This window comes from Marmota flaviventris, chromosome 6 (genome assembly GCF_047511675.1).
Source record: "Marmota flaviventris isolate mMarFla1 chromosome 6, mMarFla1.hap1, whole genome shotgun sequence".
In the NCBI taxonomy this organism is placed as follows: Eukaryota; Metazoa; Chordata; class Mammalia; order Rodentia; family Sciuridae; genus Marmota; species Marmota flaviventris.
This window is the reverse complement of record NC_092503.1, coordinates 53773778-53797564: the sequence shown is the minus strand read 5'-3', so window position 1 is coordinate 53797564 and position 23787 is coordinate 53773778. Positions and strand designations below refer to the sequence as shown.

General features: G+C 33.8%; 1 protein-coding gene across 1 annotated transcript in view; it reads right to left on the bottom strand.

Annotated features, from left to right (window-relative positions):
* Ak9 (adenylate kinase 9) overlaps positions 1-19900 on the bottom strand; it is a 123003-nt gene extending 103103 nt beyond the window's left edge. Inside the window, exons 1-8 of the mRNA XM_027928089.2 lie at positions 19784-19900; positions 18050-18113; positions 16061-16113; positions 15864-15960; positions 10847-10959; positions 7432-7620; positions 4270-4398; positions 328-406 (exon numbers count right to left, since the gene is read on the bottom strand). Of these exons, the coding sequence (XP_027783890.2) occupies positions 328-406; positions 4270-4398; positions 7432-7620; positions 10847-10959; positions 15864-15960; positions 16061-16113; positions 18050-18113; positions 19784-19900 (841 nt within the window). The remainder of the gene's footprint in view (positions 1-327; positions 407-4269; positions 4399-7431; positions 7621-10846; positions 10960-15863; positions 15961-16060; positions 16114-18049; positions 18114-19783) is intronic.
* Positions 19901-23787: the final 3887 nt, after the last annotated feature.

Sequence of the window (23787 nt, the reverse complement as noted above, 5' to 3'; positions counted from 1 at the left end):
ATTTTAAAGTACCAAAACAAAATTTCAAAAAATTAATGATGTTAAGATATAAATTGGGGCTGGGGATGTGGCTCAAGTGGTAGCGTGCTCGCCTGGCGTGCGTGTGGCCCGGGTTCGATCCTCAGCACCACATACAAACAAAGATGTTGTGTCCGCCTAAAACTAAAATAAATAAATAAATAAATATTTTAAAAATCTCTCTTCTCTCTCTCTTCTCTCTCTCTAAAAAAAAAGATATAAATATATTCATGTGTATTAAGGTAAGTACAATACTGTAAAAGGTTTTTAAATTTTCCAACTGTAAGATATTCTTATTGAACATTGCACTCACCATAAAGAGCTCCTCTGGTGGCTTATTTCCATCTAGCTCAATGAGAAACTGGGGATTATGTTCAGCCATTACTTCCTGTAGACAACAGAAAAGAAAACATATATCAGGATTGTAAGAAAATTGAATACAAGATCAGAATCTTAATAACTATGAAGAAATCTGAAAAGCTCACTTTGTTTACCTTAAACATGCTATAATGCACATTATTTTCTGTGCTGAAGACATCTTTTGCAAAAGCCCAAATTAGCCTTCTTACTACAAATTTATTTTATTTTATTTTGTTTCATGGTTCTGGGGACCAAATCCAGGGCTGTGCATGTTAGCCAAGTGCTTTATCATTGAATTGTACCTCAGAGGAGCCCATACCATGAATTTTATAGACTTCCTATTTTTTTTTTCTTTCTAGTTTTGATACAATAAAAGAGTGATTAAAATTTAAATTAAGGACTTTCTTCACACAGATATTAGCATCATTTAAAAATACAACATACTTTTGTTACTGTAAGGCACACTTTTCTTATAGAAAATTTAAAAGACAAAAAAATTAGAAGGCTAAAATGTCTCTAATCCAGCTACCCAAGGTAACTACCACTGTTTTCCTGTCATCTTTTATTTATTCCATGAGAAAATCCTTTTGCATGTTTGTGACCAGAATATACATATAACTTTGAAGCTTACTTCTTCACATAACATCAAAATTAACTTTTCTCTATACTTTTACAAGATCACTACCAATATAATTTTGATGGCTTTATAAAATTAGATATTGTGATTATAGTACAATTTATTTAATATGTTCCTCTGTTTCTTGACAGTTGTGCAATTTATAATATTGAGCAAGTTGTTTCCAAGCATTTTTAAGTATTTTTAAAGTTTTAAAAGTTGTGTTCTTTTTTAGAAAACAAAACAACAATAACAAAAAGGGCCATACTAATTTCCATTCCTTTTAACAAAGCATAAGAGTGCTTTATCATATACTTGCTAGCAGGAGAAATTCTTATCACTTGTTTATCTTTTAAAATTTGATTATGGAGGGGCTGGGGCTGTGGCTCAGCAGTGGAGGGCTCATCTCTCATGTGTGAAGCCCTGGATTCAATCCTCAGCACCACATCAGTAAAATAAAGGTATTGTGTCCACTACAATTAAAAAAATATTTTAAAAAATAATTTAAAAATAAAATTTGATTATGGAAATAACATTTCATTATTTAGATGAGCATTTCTTTATTATAGGTGACACTGACCATTTTTTCTAGTGGCTTATTACCCTTTTGTCTTTCATTTGTTAATTGCTCATATCTATTGTCCATTTATCTCAGAATGAACTTACAGGTATTCAGAAAATCATTTTTATGGTCTTTATATTTATCAAATCAAAGCTTTAAATATTTTGTCATAGTGTTATGGTCTGAGTTTAATCAATATAGATTATAGATTATAAATTATAGATTGTAGGTTATGAAATATTAATAAATAGGATAAAAGGATTATGTGATATGTGTTATAGAATAAATAATGTTAAGCTGCTCTAGTTATAAATTAGAAGAAATAATAATGTAACTGTAAGACGTAAGATTTAAGTTGTTAGAAATAAGATAGAAGAGTGTAAGGTGATAAATATAAGCCCATAGGTTAATATAGTTACAGATAAATATAATATAGCCATGGTAACTCCATTTTTATGACTCCCATGTGAAACTGTTATATAAGCTGTTTCTAAGATGTTAAAATTTTTTTTTTTACTATACTTCATATGCCCACAAATGTGCTCGAACCCAGGAAATGGTTGTCTGTTTTTGCTCTGCTAACTGTTTTCTCAGCCTGTGTCTCCTGCTTGCTTGCACCTATGTTTTTGAGGATGTGTTTTTTTCCTCTTATAAACCCCGTAGAACTGGGACCCAGTGCTGTTCCTGGCAGAGACAGTTTGAGTCCTGCAGGGAGCAATCCCAGCTGACTAAATAAAAGACTCTCTAATTCGGACAAAATTCGGACTGAGAGTGTTTTCTGGTGATCAGCCCACAATAGTGGGGAGATTTTTCAGTTTGTTTCTTTTAACGTTGAATGAATGTTTGATTAATTGATTTTCCAGAAGTTTTACATTTAATGAATTGAAGTGACTTTCTGGTTTCCTTTTTCTTTTCTTTCTTTTTTTGGTATTGGCAATGGTTTGTAATATTTTTTATTGGTGCATTACAATTACACATATTAGTGGAATTCATTGTTACATATTTACACATGCACACAACATAATTTGGTCAACTTAATTTCCTAGCACCTGCCTTTTCTCTCTCCACCTCCCTTTCACTGGTCTCCTTCCTCTACTCTACTGGGCTTCTTTGTAATCTTGTCATTGGTTCAACTGAACATCTGTCAGTCATTTATCACTTCCACACTGGAGGCACTGCACTGTGGATAGGATAAATGACCTAGCAACTCTTCTTGAAGAGACTGCCTTTGCATTTTTCCACTATGAATATCGTTTTCCAGTATTCTGAATCTAATTCTCAGTATGCTTTATTCCATACTCAGTGCTGGTGACTTAAGGAGTACTTTGGATACTTTCACTGAAGGAAGAAATTATATTATGTAGAGTCATGTAATGTACTCTTAAGAAATGTTTATGCTTCATTTTAAAGGCAGGTAATAGAAGAAGAGAGAAGGAGGAATCAAAGCCATATCTAAGAAAATAATTTGTTTCTCATTTTGGGATAGAGATGATGAGAAATAAAATAATCCACTCATTTGTCCTTAAAAAATATAAACATTAGGGCTGGGGTTATGGTTCCGTGGTAGAGCGCTTGCCTAGCATGTGCAAGGTGCTGGGTTTGATCCTCAGCACCACATAAAATAAATAAATAAATAAAATTCAGGTATTGTGTCCAACTACAACTAATTATATATATATTATATATATATATATAATATATATATTAAAATATATATATTAAAATATATAAGCATTATAAACCACATGAAACAAATTATTTTAGGTCTCTATCAATTGGGAAGAGACATTTTTAGGATTGTTTTTTATTTGTTTTCAAAGTTTTGTTGTTTATCATAATATCTTCCCAAGTACACAAGTTCAATAAATGTTTTTTTTTTTTTTTTTTTTGATACTGGGGATTGAACTCAGGGGCACTTGACCACTGAGCCACATCCCCAGCCCTATTTTGTATTTTATTTAGAGACAGGGTCTCACTGAGTTGCTTAGTGTCTCACTTTTTGCTGAGGCTGTCTTTGAACTCAGGATCCTCCTGCCTCAGCTTCCTGAGGTGCTGGGAATATAGGCGTGCACCACCATGCCCAGATCATTAAACGTTTGTTGACTAAATTTCCAACACAAATGATTATATTTGGCAGTCTTCCTTTAATTTTGAAAATATAAAATACGTTTTTCACATAATTGTAATCTCAGTAGTCATACTTTGGAATACTAATTATTTTAATTAAAACTTTTATACTACTATATGTAATAGTCTTAATCATGTTTACATATAATCAACTGTGCATGAGATAACCATGGAAACCAATCTGGGGATAACAATTTTTTAGATTGCAATTTAACCTAATTAACACTTCCTTTTAGAATAAAAAATGCATGTTAAGTGACTATTTGTTTTGATGAACCCATAAATTATTTATTGAAAATGTTCTTACAACATAGTCTCTTAATATGAATTTTCTAGCCCCCATTCATAATTTTTCCTAGTGACTTTTGAATAATGCAGTTCATTAGTCATTTTTCAACAACAGAGTTGTTTGTAAGGGTAAAATAAAATGGTTGTGGGAAACAGCCTATGGGAAGGAAGCCTTTATCTAATAGCTTTATACCAAGTTCACGAGGAGAATCAAATGATAGTACATGAAGATGAAGATGGGAGAAAACTATTTAACAGGGACAAATACCAAATAACCCTATTTTTATCTTGTTCTTACTTCTAAACAATTAAGGATTGTTTCCTTATAAAGTTGAATAATGTTTTTGACATTTTCCAAATAATCCTCAGGCCTCTGAACTAGATGATGAAGAATTTCAGCTGCCATCTGCATTTCAGCTATAAACGCCTAAATGGAAAAGAAAAAAAAAAAGCACAAACTATCTTTAAGTCAGTGGTTAATGAACTTTTAAGCCACATCCCTCCCTCCTTTGCCTACCTAGAGTGAGAAGCAGGGGAAAGGGGAAGATTAGAGACAGAGGGTTTTATTTAAGAGAGACTGAAATCACTGAGCTGCCTCAACCAGCCAAAAGAACTACGAGGACTAGGTTGACTTCTGAATTTTCATAATCTCATTGTTATGTATTATGTGTTTAGTTTCAATAAAGCATTTAGACTGATGAGGGGAAAAAGAGAGACTGAACACTCTTAGGGGTCTTCATTAGATGAAACAAAGCATTAGATTGACTTGGATACTTACTAATTACTTTTTCCTCCCCAGTTAATAAGAAGAGTGAGGGTGAATGTCAGATTTTTTTAAGACAAAATAGAGAAACTGGAGTTTCTTAGAATACTCAAGCTTGTAGTTCACTCATTCCTTCCTTCAATATTCAGTAAACATTTGAGTGCCTACTTTATTCCAAGCACTATTCTGGGAACTTGAGATACAACAGTGAACAAAACTGTTTAACACTGGGCTCACAGAGCTCATGTTGAAGCTGAGAGAGACAGCATAAACACAGTGGGCAAATAAATATAAGACAAGTAGTGGTAAGCACTGGAGATAGAGTCATGCTTCATAGAGTTTATTTTCATGGGGTAGATAGGATATAAGCTAGTAAAAAAATAAACAAAACTTCAGAAAATATAATTGCTATGAGAAAAATAAAGCAGAGTGATGGGAGAAGGTGCTGTTTTATATCAGGTGGTCACAAAAGTGATATCTGAGTTGAATTTGCAAGGAAGGGAGAGAGCCTCACAGATTTCTAGAGAAAGAACAGATCAAAGCAGAGGGAATAAATAATACTGTAAAAGTTCTCTGCCCTTGTCCTGGCACATAGCAAGTGTTCCATATCACACTTGGTATCATAATTAGTCATTCTTTCCAGTTTTTATAAACGCATACATGTACATATTTTACACAATTTGAATCACATTATCTATAGAAGCCATTTCATAATTATAATTTGTTTTAAATATTATTTTAATGGTAAAATAACATTTCCTCAAATGATTTAAACATGACTCTATAACAGGTCAACAAGAGTGTTTCAGATTTTACAATTTTATAAATAATGTTGCAATGAATAGCTTTGTAGATAGATTTCTATATTACTAACATTTCCCCTAGAATAGTTCCTAAAATTAAAATTACTGAACTTTGGGTAATACATTTCAAAGTGATTCAATAAACACTGTCTTTTTCAAAAGATGCTACCATTTGTCTCTCTCTAACACAGGGCATTGCTAGCATGCTTGTATTCATTCACTTAGTTACTATGACTTCATATTAAGAACCTACTATCTGCTAAGCACTGTTACTGGCACTTCAGATAAAGTCATGCTTTCATAGAGTTTATGTTCAGTGGGGTAGACAGGCTATAAGCTAGTAAAAAAATTTAATTAAACTTCAGAAAGTATAAATGCTATGAGGAAAATAGAGCAGGATAAGGACCGAGGCTAATGTGATCTAGTGTTATAGCTATTGACTACACATACCTATCGGGCACTTGAAATTTGGTCAGTGCAAATTGGAATGTGCTGTAAGTATAAAATATGCACCAGATTTCAAAAACAGTAAGAAAACAAAATGCATTATTCTTATCTGGACCGTCCAGTTAGGAAGACAGAGCCATATTTGACTACTGAGCACTTGAAATGTGGCTAGTTCTACTAAAGAACTAAATTAAGTTTTAAATAAGTTTAATTGATTTAAACTAAAACAGCCACATGGGGGAGTGGCTGCCATAGTGGACAGTGCAGTCCTAGCCTAAAAGTAGTCCTCACTCTTCCTGATTATATTCCTGGTGACATCACCAATTGTCATAACCCATTTGGACCCTGCAATGAATTGTGACCCCTGCATCCCACCATATAAGTGCCATGTTGGCTGTGATAGTATACTGTATTCATGCTAAAATCACATAACTTTTATCCCTATCTACTATGGGGTTTTCCTTTAAAACAGTCTAAAATAGGTTATGGTTATTATCTAATGACTTATCTGCACAGGTGAGATTATAGATTATTTCATTTTTTAAAATGGACTTTATTGTACTACCAATTTTTAAATGAAAGAACATATGTCAAAGAGGTATTTAACCCACAGCAAGGGAAACAGCAGAATTACAAAGTGTAGGTATTAATAATCATTGAATAAGACTGAAAAGTTAGGCACAAGGCTGCTTAATGTCCTATATGGCAATAAAACTGTGGCTTTGGGGGTCATCTTATTTATTAGATAAGTTATTTGAAATGTATCCATCTGTAAGTTAACTTTGACTTCACAGAGTCTAGGCCATAACAGAAATTGTCAATCACAGGTACATTTTACTACAGTATAGATTGGCAGACTATGACCCATCCCACCCTGGTGGGTCAAAGCCAGTCCATCATCTGTTAACAGATTTCTTACTATAAAATTTTCCTCTTTAAGTCATAGTAAAAGATTTTTTTCCATGCTCTATTGCATTATGTTTGGTAGTATTTAAGATTATTTAAAAAAACATGTATATGTGAAATTAGGCTATAGATTTCTTTTTGTGTGCTCTGTCAGAGTTTGGAATCAGAGTTGTGTTCATTTCACAAGTTGAGTTACTGCTGGGCTACTTTGTTCCCCCTATCACAGTTTGTCTTTTATTGCCCTAACTCCTTATTCTAGCTGGACTGACTGACACATAGAAGGTGACAAATTATCGTTGCTATGAAATGAAGCATATTAGCTTTCAGAATAGAGGGACTTCTATACTGACAGGAAGGTTAAATTTGACCTTAAGCTTATGTTCTAATGGTTCTTGAAAACAGGGGATAGTTTTACTTATGTCCTCCAGACCCAATAAAAATGTAATTTTCTCCAGTATCTGTTTTCTATTATCCAAACTATCATTTATTTATAGCAAAATTTTAAAATATAGCATACAGTAATGACCTATTGTGGCATTACCTCTTCCTCCTCTTGCTCTTCTTCCTCTTCTCCTTCCTCTTCAGTTTTTCCTTCTTTATGGGTGTCTTTCTTCTTTTTCCTACGACTCTCAATGACTTCAGGATCCCACTGATCTCTAGTGTATACGTACCCTGTATTACAGTGCTGTCTTTGCCCAGAAATTCTTTGGCATAAATCATAGTCAGGGCACTAAGGAAAAACATTATTATGTTACCTAAAATATTTTGAATATGCATTTAATACCTAATTTATATATTATTCAATACATAAAGTTAAAAATTCCTTAAAAACCTGACAAATGCAATATTGTGACCACAAAATACAACTTTCCTGCAATGTCAACATTTTTGACTGAAATTCATACGTGTGAGAAAATATCAGAAGTTTTAAGTTGAAGAAAGAGGATTAGAAGAACAGTAAAAAGAGTGGAGAAATAGAATATAAAATCAGTTTAGTCTGCAAAGGTTCAGATTAGTTTGAAAAGGCTGGTAATGGAGGAAAATGGAATATGCATATATTTTATTTTAGTATTTGAATATTTACATATTTTAGTATTTACGATCATTTACAGCTTTATGGCCAAAGTAGTTCATAAAATGCCAGTAATGAATGGGAAGGATCTGAAAGATCGCCTATTGTAGTTCAACCTTTAAATTTTGAAAATGAGGAAACAGTTCATGTAGTAAAAAAAAAAAAAAAAAAAGCACAAACCAAAGTCTATAAGTAATTTTCTTGTTTAAAGTGCTTTCTTTTTTTTTTTTTTAAAGAGAGAAAGAGAGAATTTTTAATATTTATTTTTTAGTTCTCGGCGGACACAACATCTTTGTTTGTATGTGGTGCTGAGGATCAAACCCGGGCCACACACATGCCAGGCGAGCGCGCTACCGCTTGAGCCACATCCCCAGCGCCTGTTTAAAGTGCTTTCACATGTGCAGTTTGACTTAATTCTCAAACTAATCCTTTAAAATAAGTAATTGAATATTATGATTAAAGACATTTTGTGGATCAGAGACAGGTTAAGAGACTGGTCTCAGATCACAATGTCACACGGAGGCCTTCTGATTCATATAGTCCATAGGCTATAGATTTCTTTTCGTGTGCTCTGTCAGAGTTTGGAATCAGAGTTGTGTTCCATGCTCTGTGGATGCTTTATTAAAATAATGTGGGGCTGTAAATCCTGCTCTGTATGATTTCTAGGATAACAAATGTCTAGATGATATTCTATAGCAGATTCTCAAACATTAGGAGACCTTGCTAAATAGATACATCTGTTTCCCCTTGTAATTTAGTAAGATTGGAGTGAGGCTAGGCCCTGGAAAGAGCATCCTCAGTGATTCTAATGCTGAGCACGCTTTGAGAAACAAAGGAAGTAAGGAACTGTGGAACCTTCCTTGATCATTTTCTGATTTATTCATGCCCCCTCCATGTGGAGATGGGATGTTTACTTATTTATGCAAGGCTTTTATTTGGGAGTCTTAAGTTTTCACCAAAAGGACTTCAACCCATTCGGTCATTTTAAAAACTTGTGAATTTACAACCCAGAGTCCTCACATTCTGGGTTCCTGACAAAGACTGTCACCTTCAGCTGTCTCCTGTTTTCACTTGGAGGAGGTAACTAATAAGAGGAGGAGGCTAAAGGATGTGCCCCAGATCAGGGGTCCCCAAAATTTAGCAGGTATTAGTCACTTAGAGGGCCTTGCAGCCCTGATAACTGGGTGCCACCCTCTCAGTTTCTGGTTCTTCGTTCTGAGATGGGGCCTGAGAACATGCATTTCTAACAAGCTTCTGGGTATTGCTGCTGCTGGCTCTGAAAACCACTGCTCTAGTAGATTGCTGTACTTAACCTTTTTTTTTTTTTTTTTTTGTAGCACAGGTCCCTTTAGAATATGATAAAAGCCATAGACTTTTGCTTTAGTAAAATGCACATACACAAAAAATTTTGCATATAATTTCAGGAGGCTCCTGAATGCTTAGGGCTCATGAAACCCAGGCTAAGAACTTCTGTTCTAGAAATTCCAGACTTATCCCCAAGTAGAAATACATGGTCAGAGAAGTGTGTTGTGCTGAGTTGTATCTCACTCAAACTCTCTAATTACAATCTGTTTTCTTTGTGGAAACTATACCAGGCATTCAGTATGCCACTTACAACACAATGTGTTAAAGATGTCATTGACTACATTAGGTGGTCTCACATTAGGATCTAAGTAAAATATTTCTCTCACTTTCAATGGAAGTTTTGTTTTTCCTGAGAAATGGCTTATCTTTTCACTGACGATCTTTAATAACTGGTCACATTTCCCTTTTTACTTCAGTTCATCAAATTTGGAACCAGATTTATTATTCAAATTTAGTGAGCTTTTGGGGCCTTCTGTCCTGTGTATCTTTGTGCTTTCTTTCCACCAGGTTTTAATTTCCTATTTAATCTGTATTTTTCTTGGTTTTGACTTTATATTTGATTTTATTTAGTTGAGATCTCCTCTCTCCACTATGCACATGGTCACATGTATGTCACATGTATGTCTGTTGGGCTTCTGGTCATGAGCTGGGGCTGGGACTGTACTTACACCACACTCCACTGCAAGACAATCTTTCTCTTACAGCTGAGCCTGGCACTCCACAGGGTCCCAACATCTGAGCTGACAACCATCTTATTTATTTTCAGCTGTCATAAACCCTTTGGGGAGCCAAGCAGGGTCTGAATACAAAAGCTTGTCCTTCATTTTCACATAAACAAGTAGAGAGCATCTCAGTGAATTCCTACCATGACCCCATGAGGCAGTTATTGTCATCTTTGTGAACAGAAAATTGAGACTTCTAAATGTGACCTACCAAGTTCCAATGGTTAATAAAGGAGAAACAGGGAAAGGATCAGCCTTAATCAACTTAGCAGTGTTCTTTAGTCATTCAAGTCCTTTGTTGTTACATCTTATTTAAATAGTAAACTTATTAAAAGACACTAGGTAGCACATAGTGTGCTAGTTGATGTTTACAAGAATAAAACATGTTTTTTCTACCTTCAAATAAGAGAGTCTAAGAAGAAATGAACATTTACAGTGAAGTGGATAAAATAGGAAAGTAAATGAACAGTTATCAGAGAAGCATTTAACTCTCCTGTGCTACATTACGTATGCATGGGTGGTGGGGAAGAAGGAGAGAGAAGCAGGAGGTAGGGAGGGTGTGGTTGTCAAGGAATGTTCTGAAGAGATGATGCCTGAACTGGCTCAAAGGGTGGCTGTGATTAAGCCTGGTGAAAGATGGAGGAAATGGTTCATATGGATGCAGTTGAAGGAACAAAAGGACAGGAGTGTGAGAAATTCAGTCTGTGACTGATCTATAAATTTTGAAAACATTCTTTGAATTAAGTACGATCAAGATTTTCTATACTAAAGAAAAAAAAAGCAACCAATATTCTTACCCTAATATTGATTATAATATCAGGCTTCAATTTTAAATTTTTAATTAATTCTACTTGCTGCAAAACCGTCATGGCATCCTCTGAAAGTGATGGTATTTCAGTGACAATATAACCTGAAAAATAAAAATTTAAAAATTTATAATATTAATATGTGAGAAGATGGATTTATTATTATTACTTTATAAAATATCATATAGCTATTGATTAATATAACACAGGTCATAAAGTTATCTGTCAAAAATTTTGAAGGATCAGCTATGGTTATTGCCACTGAAGTATAACTATGAAAAATGGTTTTCTGATAATAAAAAAGAAATTAATGGGTTAGGAAGTGACATCTTTAAAAATTTCAAGTCAATTTATTCAAACAGATGAGATGCCTAGGGAAGGAAATTCCATGCTAGTAATTCCTTTAACTCATGTTAGGAAGGCTCATATGATGAAAGGTAAAGGTATATTATATGGGTTTCATGAGATATTATTTTCTTTATTAAAAATTTCATAATATAATTTATGTATATAATTTATAGGAAGTAATATAATACCTATGCATCCACCATTAAGTTTAAAGAATGGAACAGAACAGAATATATTTTGGCTTAGCACATCTATTGGCTTGTACTCCCACCCAGAAGCCTAAATCTCAATGACATTCACCCTGTTTACCACCCCTGCAATAAATAAATATATTTCTTTAATTATGTCACTTCCTCATAACATTTTCTCTTAACAATAAAGTCTCAATTCCTTCAATGGAAATTCATGGACTCTGACTTACATTTTTGCTATTTTTATGAATATTTTTTTCTTGGAAGAACAACTGACAAATTACGTTTAAGCCTTGGATATTTGGCAAAAATCTTATAAAAAGTAAATGAAGTATGTCTCTTACTTCAAGGACAACAACTGATAATGGTTGTTTCCAAGCATAAAATTTAAGTGAAAATTTGAATTTTAGAAGACTTGTTTCCACTGCCATAAGCTTAACAGCTTTTTAATTCTTACAGTTTTCTGATAAGATTGGTGGTGACATTAACAAATGTGATTTTTTTGATATTGTATAATGAATTGTTAACATTTTGGAGATCTGCATAATTCAGTAAACATGAATTTTATAAATGACTAATTCATAGGCTATAAAATTATGGATAGGAAAGAGATTCATAACAAGTGCAAGGTAAACCAGGGATTTAATGTAACCAAGTTTGAAAAGTTCACTGATGTAGATTCAAATGATACAACATAATTAACCTTTAAAAACCTTCCAGTTGTTGAGTTTTAATGTAGGATTAAGAATATTCACAGTTATTTCAAAGTCAATTAAACACTTCCTTTTTCTAGCTACATAGCTATGTGATGCTGGATTTTCTTCATGTACTTTCTTGAAAGCAATATGGTTGGGTTGTGGGAGGAGGTGTGGGAGAGATGGTTATGGCATTTAAGATTGACTCACCACTGCAGATGTAAAGTGGGATTTCTTAGTCCTCTAGACCCAATTCTGGGAGGATCTCAGAGGAATACAACAAGTAAATAACCAGAGCCGAGGAGCCTACTGTCAATTTTCTAAACTCAGAGATATGTGTGAAGATGGAAACATAGATGATGAACTCCCCCCATCACCGCCCACACTTCCTTGAGAGCATTTACTAAAGCCTTGCCCTTCCATGCTGAAGATGGAGGGATGGTGGACTCCATGCATGTACTAGCACAGGCATAGTAGGTACTTTGTAGGTACTATCTGGCCTACATCAGAGAAAGTGGAAATACTGTCTAGTCCACCACTCAGGTGAAATCAGATGGACCAGGCCCACGTTTTAACTCTGTCCACATTTCTTGGCACAGTGGGAAGCAGGAGGTATTTCCTAGTTCCATAAAACTGATAGCACCAGGCTACTGCTTTCAGATTAAAGTGGTGAGAGATACAGAGACATCAGACAGCTTTGTGTCCAGCCAGCCTTGCTATTCACTAAACCTCAGGCCAGCATAAATGGACACACTGGTGATCAATAACTTGCAAGACCATCTAAAATGTTATATACCTGGAGCATCTAGACTAAGGCTGATCATCATTCACTGGGGAAAATGAATTTTTCCAGAATATAGAAGCAAGTAGCAGAGAGGGGATTTTCTGGATCCTCAAGCATAGACTATACTTTTTTTTTTTCTTCTCTTGGGTGAGGAAGTTATTCCAAGAAGCTGATTTTTGTTGACAGCCAACACAGCATGATGGACTGTTAATGAAAAGATTATAGATTGTGTAGGTTCTTTGTAGTAATGGAAGCTTCAAATATAGAAGGGCGTTGGTACAGAAAAAATTCAGATTGAATTTGGCAGTGCTTTACTACAGTGTCCCTGGAAGCACACATCTCTCTAGGAATTTTGGATTCATCTATTTAGCCTTGCCTGTCCCCTGACTCAAGTCATATATCTGTTTCAAAATCACTTTACTTCCAATTTTACATCTACCTTCTACCGGGCTACTGGTTAAGATCTAACACCAGAATGAGAATCCTTAATGAGAATTTGAGGAGACTTTCAAACTGTGTTTAGCAGAGTGCTAAGGTTCCCCAAAAATTCCTTTGGGAATGTGACAAGGTAAGAGAAAACTGGGCAGAAAGGGCTCTAGGTCCTGTCTTCACAGCAGCCTTTAAATGAGCCAGTTGTGCATCCCTAGAATATGGCTATGAAAGCAAATGGTGAGAGTGTGATGCTCAAACTGAAGAAATAATTTATACCATTCTTACTCTGCCAGCTCCTAAGACACAGAAATCAATTAAATGATATGAGATGATGAAATCAGACAAACCCATAGTGTGGAAAACTCTACAAAGCAAATAACTAATTTTTTCAACAAAGGAAACATGAAAAAAATAGAAAGAGGTAAGAGGTAAGGAAAACCTTAAAGATTAAAAGAGATTTGAAACATACCAATCAATTAATCAGTTACAATATGTGAAGCCTGGTTGGATCTTGCTCCGACCTGTGCCACAAATACTCTTAAAAAAAAAATCTCAAAGGCAATTAGTGGAATTTGACCAGACTGGTTAGTTGATGGTGTCCAGGAAATATTATTAATTTTTTAGGGGTGATGATGGTTAAGTGGTAATAGGTTTAAGAGTCCTTAAGAGTCACATACTTAAAAATTTATGAATGAACTGATATAATATGGATTAGCTTCAAAATGAAAATAGGTTGGGAGAGAGGAGTAGACAGAGATATAGATGCAACAAGATTAGATAAGAGTTGTCTTGTGAAAGCAGGGTGATAGACTCTTTTGTGTATGTGTGATCTTTATATCAAACCTTCTGTGTGCTTTTGCTTTGACTTTTCCCTAGTAAGAATTTTTAAAATTTATGAACTGTGAATGACACAATTAAGTTTCTCTTTTTATTTTTCCCTTTATCCTATTGCCAGTGTTTGTAATTTAAGCCAGATTTTCTATAGCCATTAAACCACTCTACAATTTTCAAGAGGTGAGTAAAGTATAAATAAATATTCACTTATATACATATATGTATGATACAGTTTCAGTTACTATTCTTTTGGAGGTCATTTATTTATCTAATTTCGAATTCCATGATTATCCTTTTTTGTCATTTCACTTGTCTAATCTCCTACAATCTGGGTATTTTCCCCAATTCACCCTCTTTATCACTGATGAAGTATAGACATAGACAGTTTATAAATAAATGGTAACTATTTATACTATAATATATTTATAATACCTATGTTATATAACTTATAATACAAGGTTTTTAAAAAATGGAGCTTATTCTATTTATTTAGGGCTTAAGATCAGTAAGAGAGGGAAGTCAACTTCACAATTATCACAATGAAATATTTCTCATAAGCCAATAGTCCCTCTTATTTTTGCTCATTTCAATTCTCTACATGAGATTCTATTTTTAAACTTAAAAATTTTTACTTAGTATAGTTAAATACAACCAGCTTCAAACAGTAAAGGAACACCTCATTCCCAGCTCCATTCCTATCTTTCTAAATTTTCTAATTATAATTATTAACATATATAATCTATACATGGTAGAGATTTTTGTATGGATAGGTACAGTTCATTCTGTACATCATCTACACATTCATATTATTGATGTGGAGAGAGCTCTTTCTGTCTGTAGATACACTCAAAAGATTTGTAGTTTGTTTTGACAAAGCTGCTTTCGCTGTTTCCATTATTGATTTGCTTTGGCAGTCATGGTTTTTACTTTACAGAGCTTTATTTTTATCTCTGTATTCTTAATAGCTATAATGTCCTCTCATAACTTACTGAAAGCTTTCTGTTTTATATTCTCAGTCTGTTCTGCCATTAGAGCTTTGCCTGGATGTCGTTTAAGACTTTCCCTCCTAAAATAGAATAAATTTTTCTTTCCTTCTTTCATTCAACAAATCTATTTCAGTGGATTATTTTTTCCTAAGCTCATCTTTCTTCTTCTTCTCTTATTTTGCAAATGTCTTAGAGTTTTCTCTTTTAATCAATCTAAACTTAATCCCTAATCTTCAGTGGTCTTTGCCATGAGAAATTTTAGACACAAAGTCCTTGCTCAGCATGCATTTAAATAGAGGGAGATTTTTCCATTCCACACTCAGAGCAGACTGGATGAGGTTCCAATACCTGAAGCCAGAGGGCAAGCTGGTGCCATTCCAGTTTCCATTTTTGCTTTGCAAATGTGGACTAATGCAGAGAAACCCAACCATGGACAGGAGGACATGGGAGATAAGACTCAGGGTGAACAGAAAAGCAGGAAGCAGAGGCTAGAGGCATTGCAAGACTGGCTACAACACATTTTTTGATGTTTTGTTAGACTGCACAATATTAAATAAGATTGGGCATATAAACTTATTATTATTGCTATTATTTTTACAAATGTAGAATATGGGGAATAAAAACAAATAAACAAGCAAATAAAACTCTTGAGTTTCTCAATTGGCTACAGACACTAAGTTTCCTGTGCTAAGACAAAAAGAAAAAGCAACCCCAGAAATTATTTGTGCCTCAACATACCAAAGTGAGAGACTTCTGAGGAGTTGAGCTTCTCCAACATTAGCTTTGTGACAAGTTCATCCGGAACACTGTTACCACTGATCAGCATTGACCGCAGCTAAGAACAAGGACAGATATAATTCACTACTGTATAATATGTCTGTGGTGCAGACTTTTTTATAGTAATCATAGTAACTTGGAAATTTAGTTCTGCTTACCATAGCTCCTGATTCAGATTCAGTAGCAATCATTTCCTCCAAAACAGGTAAAGCTAAAACATGAATTCAAAATATTAGCATAAGTTGGTATTACGATTGCCAAAATAAGAAACACATTTGAGTGTCTTCTGATATCAAAGGTTAATATTTGTATAGCACTTAGAATTCACAAAGCATATTTGTGCACATTATGTTATTTAGGCCTAACCAAAGTAGAGGCAGCAGAATGTATTCTCTTTCTTTCTTCTTCTTCTTCTTTTTTTTTTTTTGTGGTGCTGGGGATTGAACCCAGGACCTTGTGCATGTGAGGCAGGCACTCTACCAACTGAGATATATCCCCAGCAGAATGTATTCTCTAGAGAACTTATTTCTCCCCTCTGCATGTTAACGAGTCTTGGGGAGCTAACTTCTTTTTTTTTTTTAATATTTATAATTTATTTATTTATTTTATGTGATGCTAAGGATCAAACCCTGCGCCTCACACAGGTAGGCAAATGCTCTACCACTGAGCTACAACCGCAATCCAGCATTTTTTTTTTAGAGAGAGAGAGAATTTTTAAATATTTATTTTCTAGTTTTCGGCAGACACAACATCTTTGTTTGTATGTGGTGCTGAGGATCAAACCAGGGCCGCACACATGCCAGGCGAGCGCGCTACCGCTTGAGCCACATCCCCAGCCCGGAGCTAACTTCTTAAACATCTCTGTATCTTAGATCCATGTGTCCTGTGTTGTATAGAAGATAATGCAAGGATGAAATGAGGTGGTATATATGACAGTGATTTGTGCAAATTATAATGTGTCATATAAAAGTATACATTTAAGTTATTAGTCCAGATTCTTTTGTAATCATACAGTTATATATATATGTACACTGGTTGTATAAAAGGGAAGTATGCATCAAGAAATATTAAAAGTGAGAAATGAGACTAAGGGGAGACTCAAGAGCTTAATTGTGTCACTAGTCATTAAGAGTCTATGGAATGTTTGGTTTTCTTCAAGATTTCCTAGAAGTGAATTGTGTGTGTGTGTGTGTGTGTGTGTATGTGTGTGCTTGGAATCAAACCTGGGGCTTCACACATCCTAGGAAATACTCTGCTGCTGAGCTATCCCCCAGCCCCAGAAATAAAATTTTTGATCAAAAAAAAAAAAAACAGAGGAAAAATTATCAAAGATGTCTCTCTATTATAGGTTACTAAATTGTTCTTAAAAACATTGTACCAGATCTCAATTTTACAAAGAGCCTATAGATTGCCCATTCCACAGCACCTTTGCCAATTACAACTGTAATAATTTTAAAGAGTCACCGACAATTTGATAGGCAAATATGGATCACTGTTTTAATTAGTATTTCTTTGAATAACAGTAAGGTTAAACTTTTTCTTATACCGCCTAGTTCTACTTTTATAAGTTTCCTGTTATTCTTTTCCTTATTTTTCTAATAGGACACAAATAGTTTCACTGAGTAAAACAACGAAGGTGGATGTGTATGTGTGTGTGTGTGTATGTGTGTGTATCAACCTATTGTCATATATTGTAAAAAAATGTAAGAAATTTTATACATAAAAATAAAGTTTATCAATGAAGGTAATCTAGAAAGTGCTCCCAAGAAAAGCTTTGAGAGTTCCTTCTCTTCTTGTCTTTTGTAAGAAGACACTAAAGACACATATCACAAATAGCTCTAAATTATAAAGTTAGAGAATTGGGGACAGTAAGAATGGAGTCAAGGACATTCCATACACTCCTAAATTATATAAACAAAACTAGTAGTAATCGGTCAAAACATGACTGGATTGCTCTATTATAAAGCTAATGCTTACTGTGTTAAAGGTAGACAGATGTCCAATAAAGGAAATATGGCAAGATGTTAATTGTGGAATATAGATGGTGGGTGGACAGGTATATGGGTGTTTGTTGCACAGTTCTTTCCATCTCATGCATATTTGAAAGTTTTCAAAATAAAATATTGGGGGAAAAAAGATAAAATTACCTTCAACACGAACACATTTCCATGTCTGTGCTATCTGATTGGCTAATGTTGTCTTCCCAGCTCCCTTAAAAAAGAAATATTGTTTAAAACTCAATAGAATAATCATTTGACAGTGAAACAAAATATGAGTTTTTAAATATTCTATTACTTCAAGTTTTTCCCATAAAAGTGAAGACTGTACATATTCAATGGAATAATACTCAGTTTTACAGAAAAATGAAATTATGGCCTTTGCCAGTAAATGGATAGAGTTGGAGAAAATCATGGTAAGTGAAATAAGCCATTCCCCAAAACCAAAGGCTAATATGCAGACGCTAATTCACAATAAGGTGGGGGTGGGGTGGAGGGCCCACCTAGAGAAGAATAGGGTTACCTTAGATTAGGTAGAGGGAGGGTAGGGAAGAGGATGGGGGATAGAAAAGATAGTAAAATGAAACAGACATTATTACTTTATGTATACATGTGACTGCATAACCAATATGATTCTACAACATGTACACTCAGAAAAATGTGAAATTATATCCCATTTATGTATGATATATCAAAGTGCATGAATGCATTCTACTGTCATGTGTGACTAATTAAAACAAATAAAAACATTAAAAAATAAATGAGAGCGTATTTTACATACTATTTTTCTTTGCTAACTTTTGCATATGCCACATCTCCTAAATTGATTTAAATACTTTTTTAAAGTATGAAAGTAACCTTGAAATCAGGAAGCTACACCACTGTCGCGTTGTACTCCTTTGTCAAATTACTTGATTATGACTATAAATAATCATGATTATATTGAGATTCATTATTTTATTTCCTTCCTAAAGCAAAATGAATGTTCTAACAGATTTCCACTTAGTCATTTTTAAGAGAAAAGAAACCCTTCTTAATTGATATTTTTGGAAAATATCACCTATTAAAGGTCAAAGGGCACTTTCACACCGAAAAATTTGCATCTGCTTGCTGTCAATGTTGACTTTTAAAAGTGTATTCTGTTTTCAGAAAAGTAATGAAAGTTGTTGGAAACATTTCTTGGTATCTATCCGTCCCAGGGTTCCCACAAAACTAAGTCAAGGATGGGCTCCAACTCTCAATCTCTTGCTGTTCTGGAAAGGTTTTCCAGCTAACCAGCTCAGACCTCTAATGGTAACTACTAACTAGCTCACTGGCTGAAAATGGCTCTTCTCTAGAGGTCCTCACTAGAATTACCTAGAAAGGTGAACAATTTTATAACAGCCACTTTTGGTTTCTTCTGTTTGTGGAAAGATAATACAGAGGTTCTCTAACACACTGTAGGTAAAGACTGAGGCATGTTGCTCTCAGGGTCTTTGGGTATTAATAGGAGAATCTCCCAGAATGTCTTGATAATGTCTTATCATGGCATATACAGAGAACCTTGCAACAAATAGTTTAAGAAATTCTTATATGCAAATCAAGTCTGACATAATTTAAGATTACACACTACTAGGTTATCATGGTGCAATGTTTTGATAAGTTAATTTCCTCATAATAGAAAATGAATATAAATACAATCTGGTTTCTTTTTCAGCTATAGTGTAGCTGAAAAAGGAGAGAAAGTTTTGAATTTACCAATAGGATATAAGAATTTAAGTGATACAATGAAAACCTCAAAGATACTCAACAAATTAGCAAACTATTTGGTTTCCATTCTTGTGTGGTAACTTACAAGACTGTGGTTTTAAAAAATTATACTAAATAATAGAGGAGAGAACTTACTGGTTTCCCAAATATAATGAAGCAAACAGGTTTGGACAACAAAAAATCTTTTTCAGTTTCATCTTCATCAAATATATCTGCAAAAGGATGCTCTTCTGTCTTCTTTTGAGAAATCATAATACAAAATACTACAATAAGAAAAAGTAGAATTGTTAAAGTGCCCAATTTGATTGGAGCAGGTAGTCTAGGGAGTGCTGGAATATCCAGAATTTACTTACTCCAGGAAGCCATTCTATACTATTACTACATGAATTTTGTCAATAATTGCAAAGAAATTAAATTTAACTATTAAAACAATAATAGGGTCTTTAAGAAAGAAACAAAATCTAACTATAAACTGTATAAAAGGGGGTTCAAATAAGAGTTTTCCAAGGACTAATTTAAGGAAAAATATACATATACATGTATAAAGACACATGTATCTGCTATAATATGTATATTAAAGATCAAATTAAAGTTCAAAACTATACACACATGTGTATAAAATTTGCATATAAATTTTACTGGAAATATAAAAAGTAACACTGGATAGATTTATTAGATTCATTTTTTCATATTTTAGGAAGTCTTGGCTGAATATATGCATAGAAATTTTACAAAAGTAATGTAGTTTTGTTTTTCCACTTTGTAATACTTACAATGTTTGTGAGAACATATAATGTCTATGAGAACATATCTTTATTTTAAAGCTTTTTTTTAAAAAAAATTTGCTCTCTTAAGCTAGTTGTTAAGTGGATTTCTAAGCATAGAACACAAATTTTAAAAAATTATATCTACATGGAAGAAGAGGTTCATTAACCAACTTATAAATACATGAATTGTTGGATTGAAAAAATATGTATATCTAAACAAACTACGTTTTCTTTTTTTGGTACCAGGGATTGAACTTAGGGGTACTTTACCACTGAGCCATATCTCCAGCCCTTTTAAAATTTTTTAATTTAGAGACAGGGTCTCACTAAGATGCTTAGGGCCTCACCAAGTTGCTGATGTTGGCTTTGAACTCTCCATCCTCCTGCCTCAGTCTACCAAGCTTCTGTAATTACAGGCGTATGGCACACAGCCTAACTAAGAATCAAGTTTTAAATGTATATTGGTTTTGTTGGATTGAATCAGAAACAAATTAGGTTAATAGTTCTGTTTTTGTGCAAAGAACATGTCTTGTTTCTAAACACCTATTGACTATATATTTATACTCAAAATATTTTACATATACTCATAGAATATTTTTATCATGTAAATAGTAAAAATTTCTTGACCCAAATGAAGCCATGTAATAATATTTAAAATATTTTTTTAAAGTTCCTAATTTTAAAATTTTTAATTTGTAATTATACATAGTACTGGGGTTCATTTTGACAAAATCATGCATGTGTGGAATTTGATTTCAATCCCCATTCACCCAACTTTCCTTCCTCTCTCCCACCTCTGTTCTCCTTTCTTTGCTCTACTGATCTTCCTTTCACTCATTTATTTATTTATTCATTATTAGTACTATTTATTTTCCATTAGTACTTTTTTTTCATCATACATAAAGATGAAATGTCCCATGGTATATTCATATATGCATATAATGTGATTTTGTTAAATTCATAACATATTTCCTCCCCTTCCTTGTTCCTCCTCCCTCCCTCCCTCTCAATCTCTTTATTCTATTTCAGTGAAACTCCCTGCATCTTTGATATCTGACCCTCCCCCACATGCTGCCTTTTCCTTTTATTTTGCTCTAGTAAAAGCTCCTAATTTTTGAAAATTAAAAAGAAAAAAACAACGTGTCTCTAATATTCTATATCAAAGAAAAATTTAAATCGGAAATTATAAAATATGAATGAAAGAATGATACTATTATTTGTTAGGACTATTAAACACAGTATTTAATTAACATCAGATAGTGAAAATATTTTTTCATAAAACCAAAAATTTTCTTTTATACAAACAATAACAATAACCTCACAATTACACAAAACCTATAAAAAGGGCATGAATAAATTTAGTTAGGAATGTACACTATTGAGGGAGGGGGGGCTGGGGTTGTGGCTCAGTGGTAGCGTGCTTGCCTAGCATGTGTGAGGCACTGGGTTCGATTCTCAGTAACACATACAAATAAATAAAATAAAGGTCCATCAACAATTAAGAAATATTACAAAAAAGAAATGTACACTATAAAATTTTGCTGGTGGATACTAAAGAAGACCTCATGAAGAACCATGATATATTTCTGGATAGAAAGATTTACTTTGTACAGATGTTAGTCGTTTCCAAATTAATACATAAAATTAAATTATTATTGTGATCTGCCTTTTTTTGTGTGTGTAAGTATAAGAAAGAAAGAAAATGGCCATGCATGAAGGTGTTTCTTATATGCTAACAAATGAGTAAATGAATATGAATCCGCTAAGAAAGAAATCAGGAAAACAAGTCCATTCACAATAGCCTTAAAAAAAAACAAACACCCTTGGAGGTTTCACTACGGAGGTGAAAGACCTCTACAATGAAAACTACAGAACATTGAAGAAGGAAATTAAAGAAAATCTCATTAGAAGACAGAAAGACCTTCCATGTTCATAGATAAGCAGAATTAATATTATTAAAATGGTCATACTACCAAAAGCAATATATAGTTCCAATGCAATTTCCATCAAAATGCCAATGACATTGTTCACAAAAGTAGGAAAAATAGTCCTAAAATTCATTTGGAAGAAAAAAAGACCCAGAATAGCCAAAGCAATTCTTAGTCAAAATGTTGGAGGCACCACAATACCTGACTTCAACTTATACTACAAAAGCCAAAGTAACAAACCCTGCATAGTACTCTTATAGAAACAGTCACATAGACCAATGGTACAGAATAGAGGACACAAGAGACAGACCCACACATCTACAGTCATCTGAGCCTTGGTAAAGGTGCCAAAAACATACATTGGAGAAAAGACAGCCTTTTGAACAAATGGTGCTGGGAAAACTGGTCATCCATATATAGAAGAATGAAACTAAACTGATGTCTCACCCTGCACAAGAGATAATTCATAATGAATCAAAGACCTGGGATTTAGAATAGAAAATATGCAACTCCTAGAAGAAAACATGGGGTCAACACTCCAGCTTATAGGCACAGGAAAAGACTTTTTCAGTAGGACCCCTAAAGTTCAGGAAATAATTCCAAGAGTTAAGAAATGAGATGGCATCAAATTAAAAAGCTTCTGCACAGCAAAGGAAACAATTAAGAATATGAAGCGAGAACTTACAGAATGGGAGGAAATTTTTGCTAGCTACTCTTCTGACAGAGGATTAATATCTAGAATATATAATGAACTGAAAAAAACCTTAACACCAAAAAATAACCTAATAACAAATGGGCAAATGAATTAAACACTGCTCAAAAGAATAAATACAAATTGCCAATAAATATATAAAAATGTACAACATCATTAGTAATTAGAGAAATGCAAATCAAAACTACACTGAGATTTCATCTCAAATCAGTCAGAAGGGTGATCATCAAGAATATAAACAATAAAAAATGCTGGAGAGGATGTGGAGAAAAAGGAAGTGGCCAGAGGACACCCTTTCATTGAGGTCAGAAGAAATGAAGTCAAAACTCATGGAACTGCATATCTGCTTTGCTGACCCTGGGCAAAATAACTAGTAGTAAATCACTCTTAACAGGGCTACAGAAAATGATTTAAAAGATGTGTTGACCTTTTTAATTACAACAGATGGGGGTAGACTATTGTCAATTGAATCAAGTGGTTGTCAATTGAATCAAGTGGTCTGTCATGCAGATGAGATCTTTGCTAGATTGATACAGTCTCTCATATGTGGTATGAAGTTACAGATTTGGCAAATGTATACATTCTTTTCAATCCTTATCAAGAAAAGAGGAATTTGTATTCACTTAGAACAGTCAGCAATGAACATTCAGTCTTATCCAAGGACTGTCCTGCTCTTTGTGATAATATGGTATAAAAGAGCCTTGTCGGTTCACAGTATCAGACGTGGTCAAG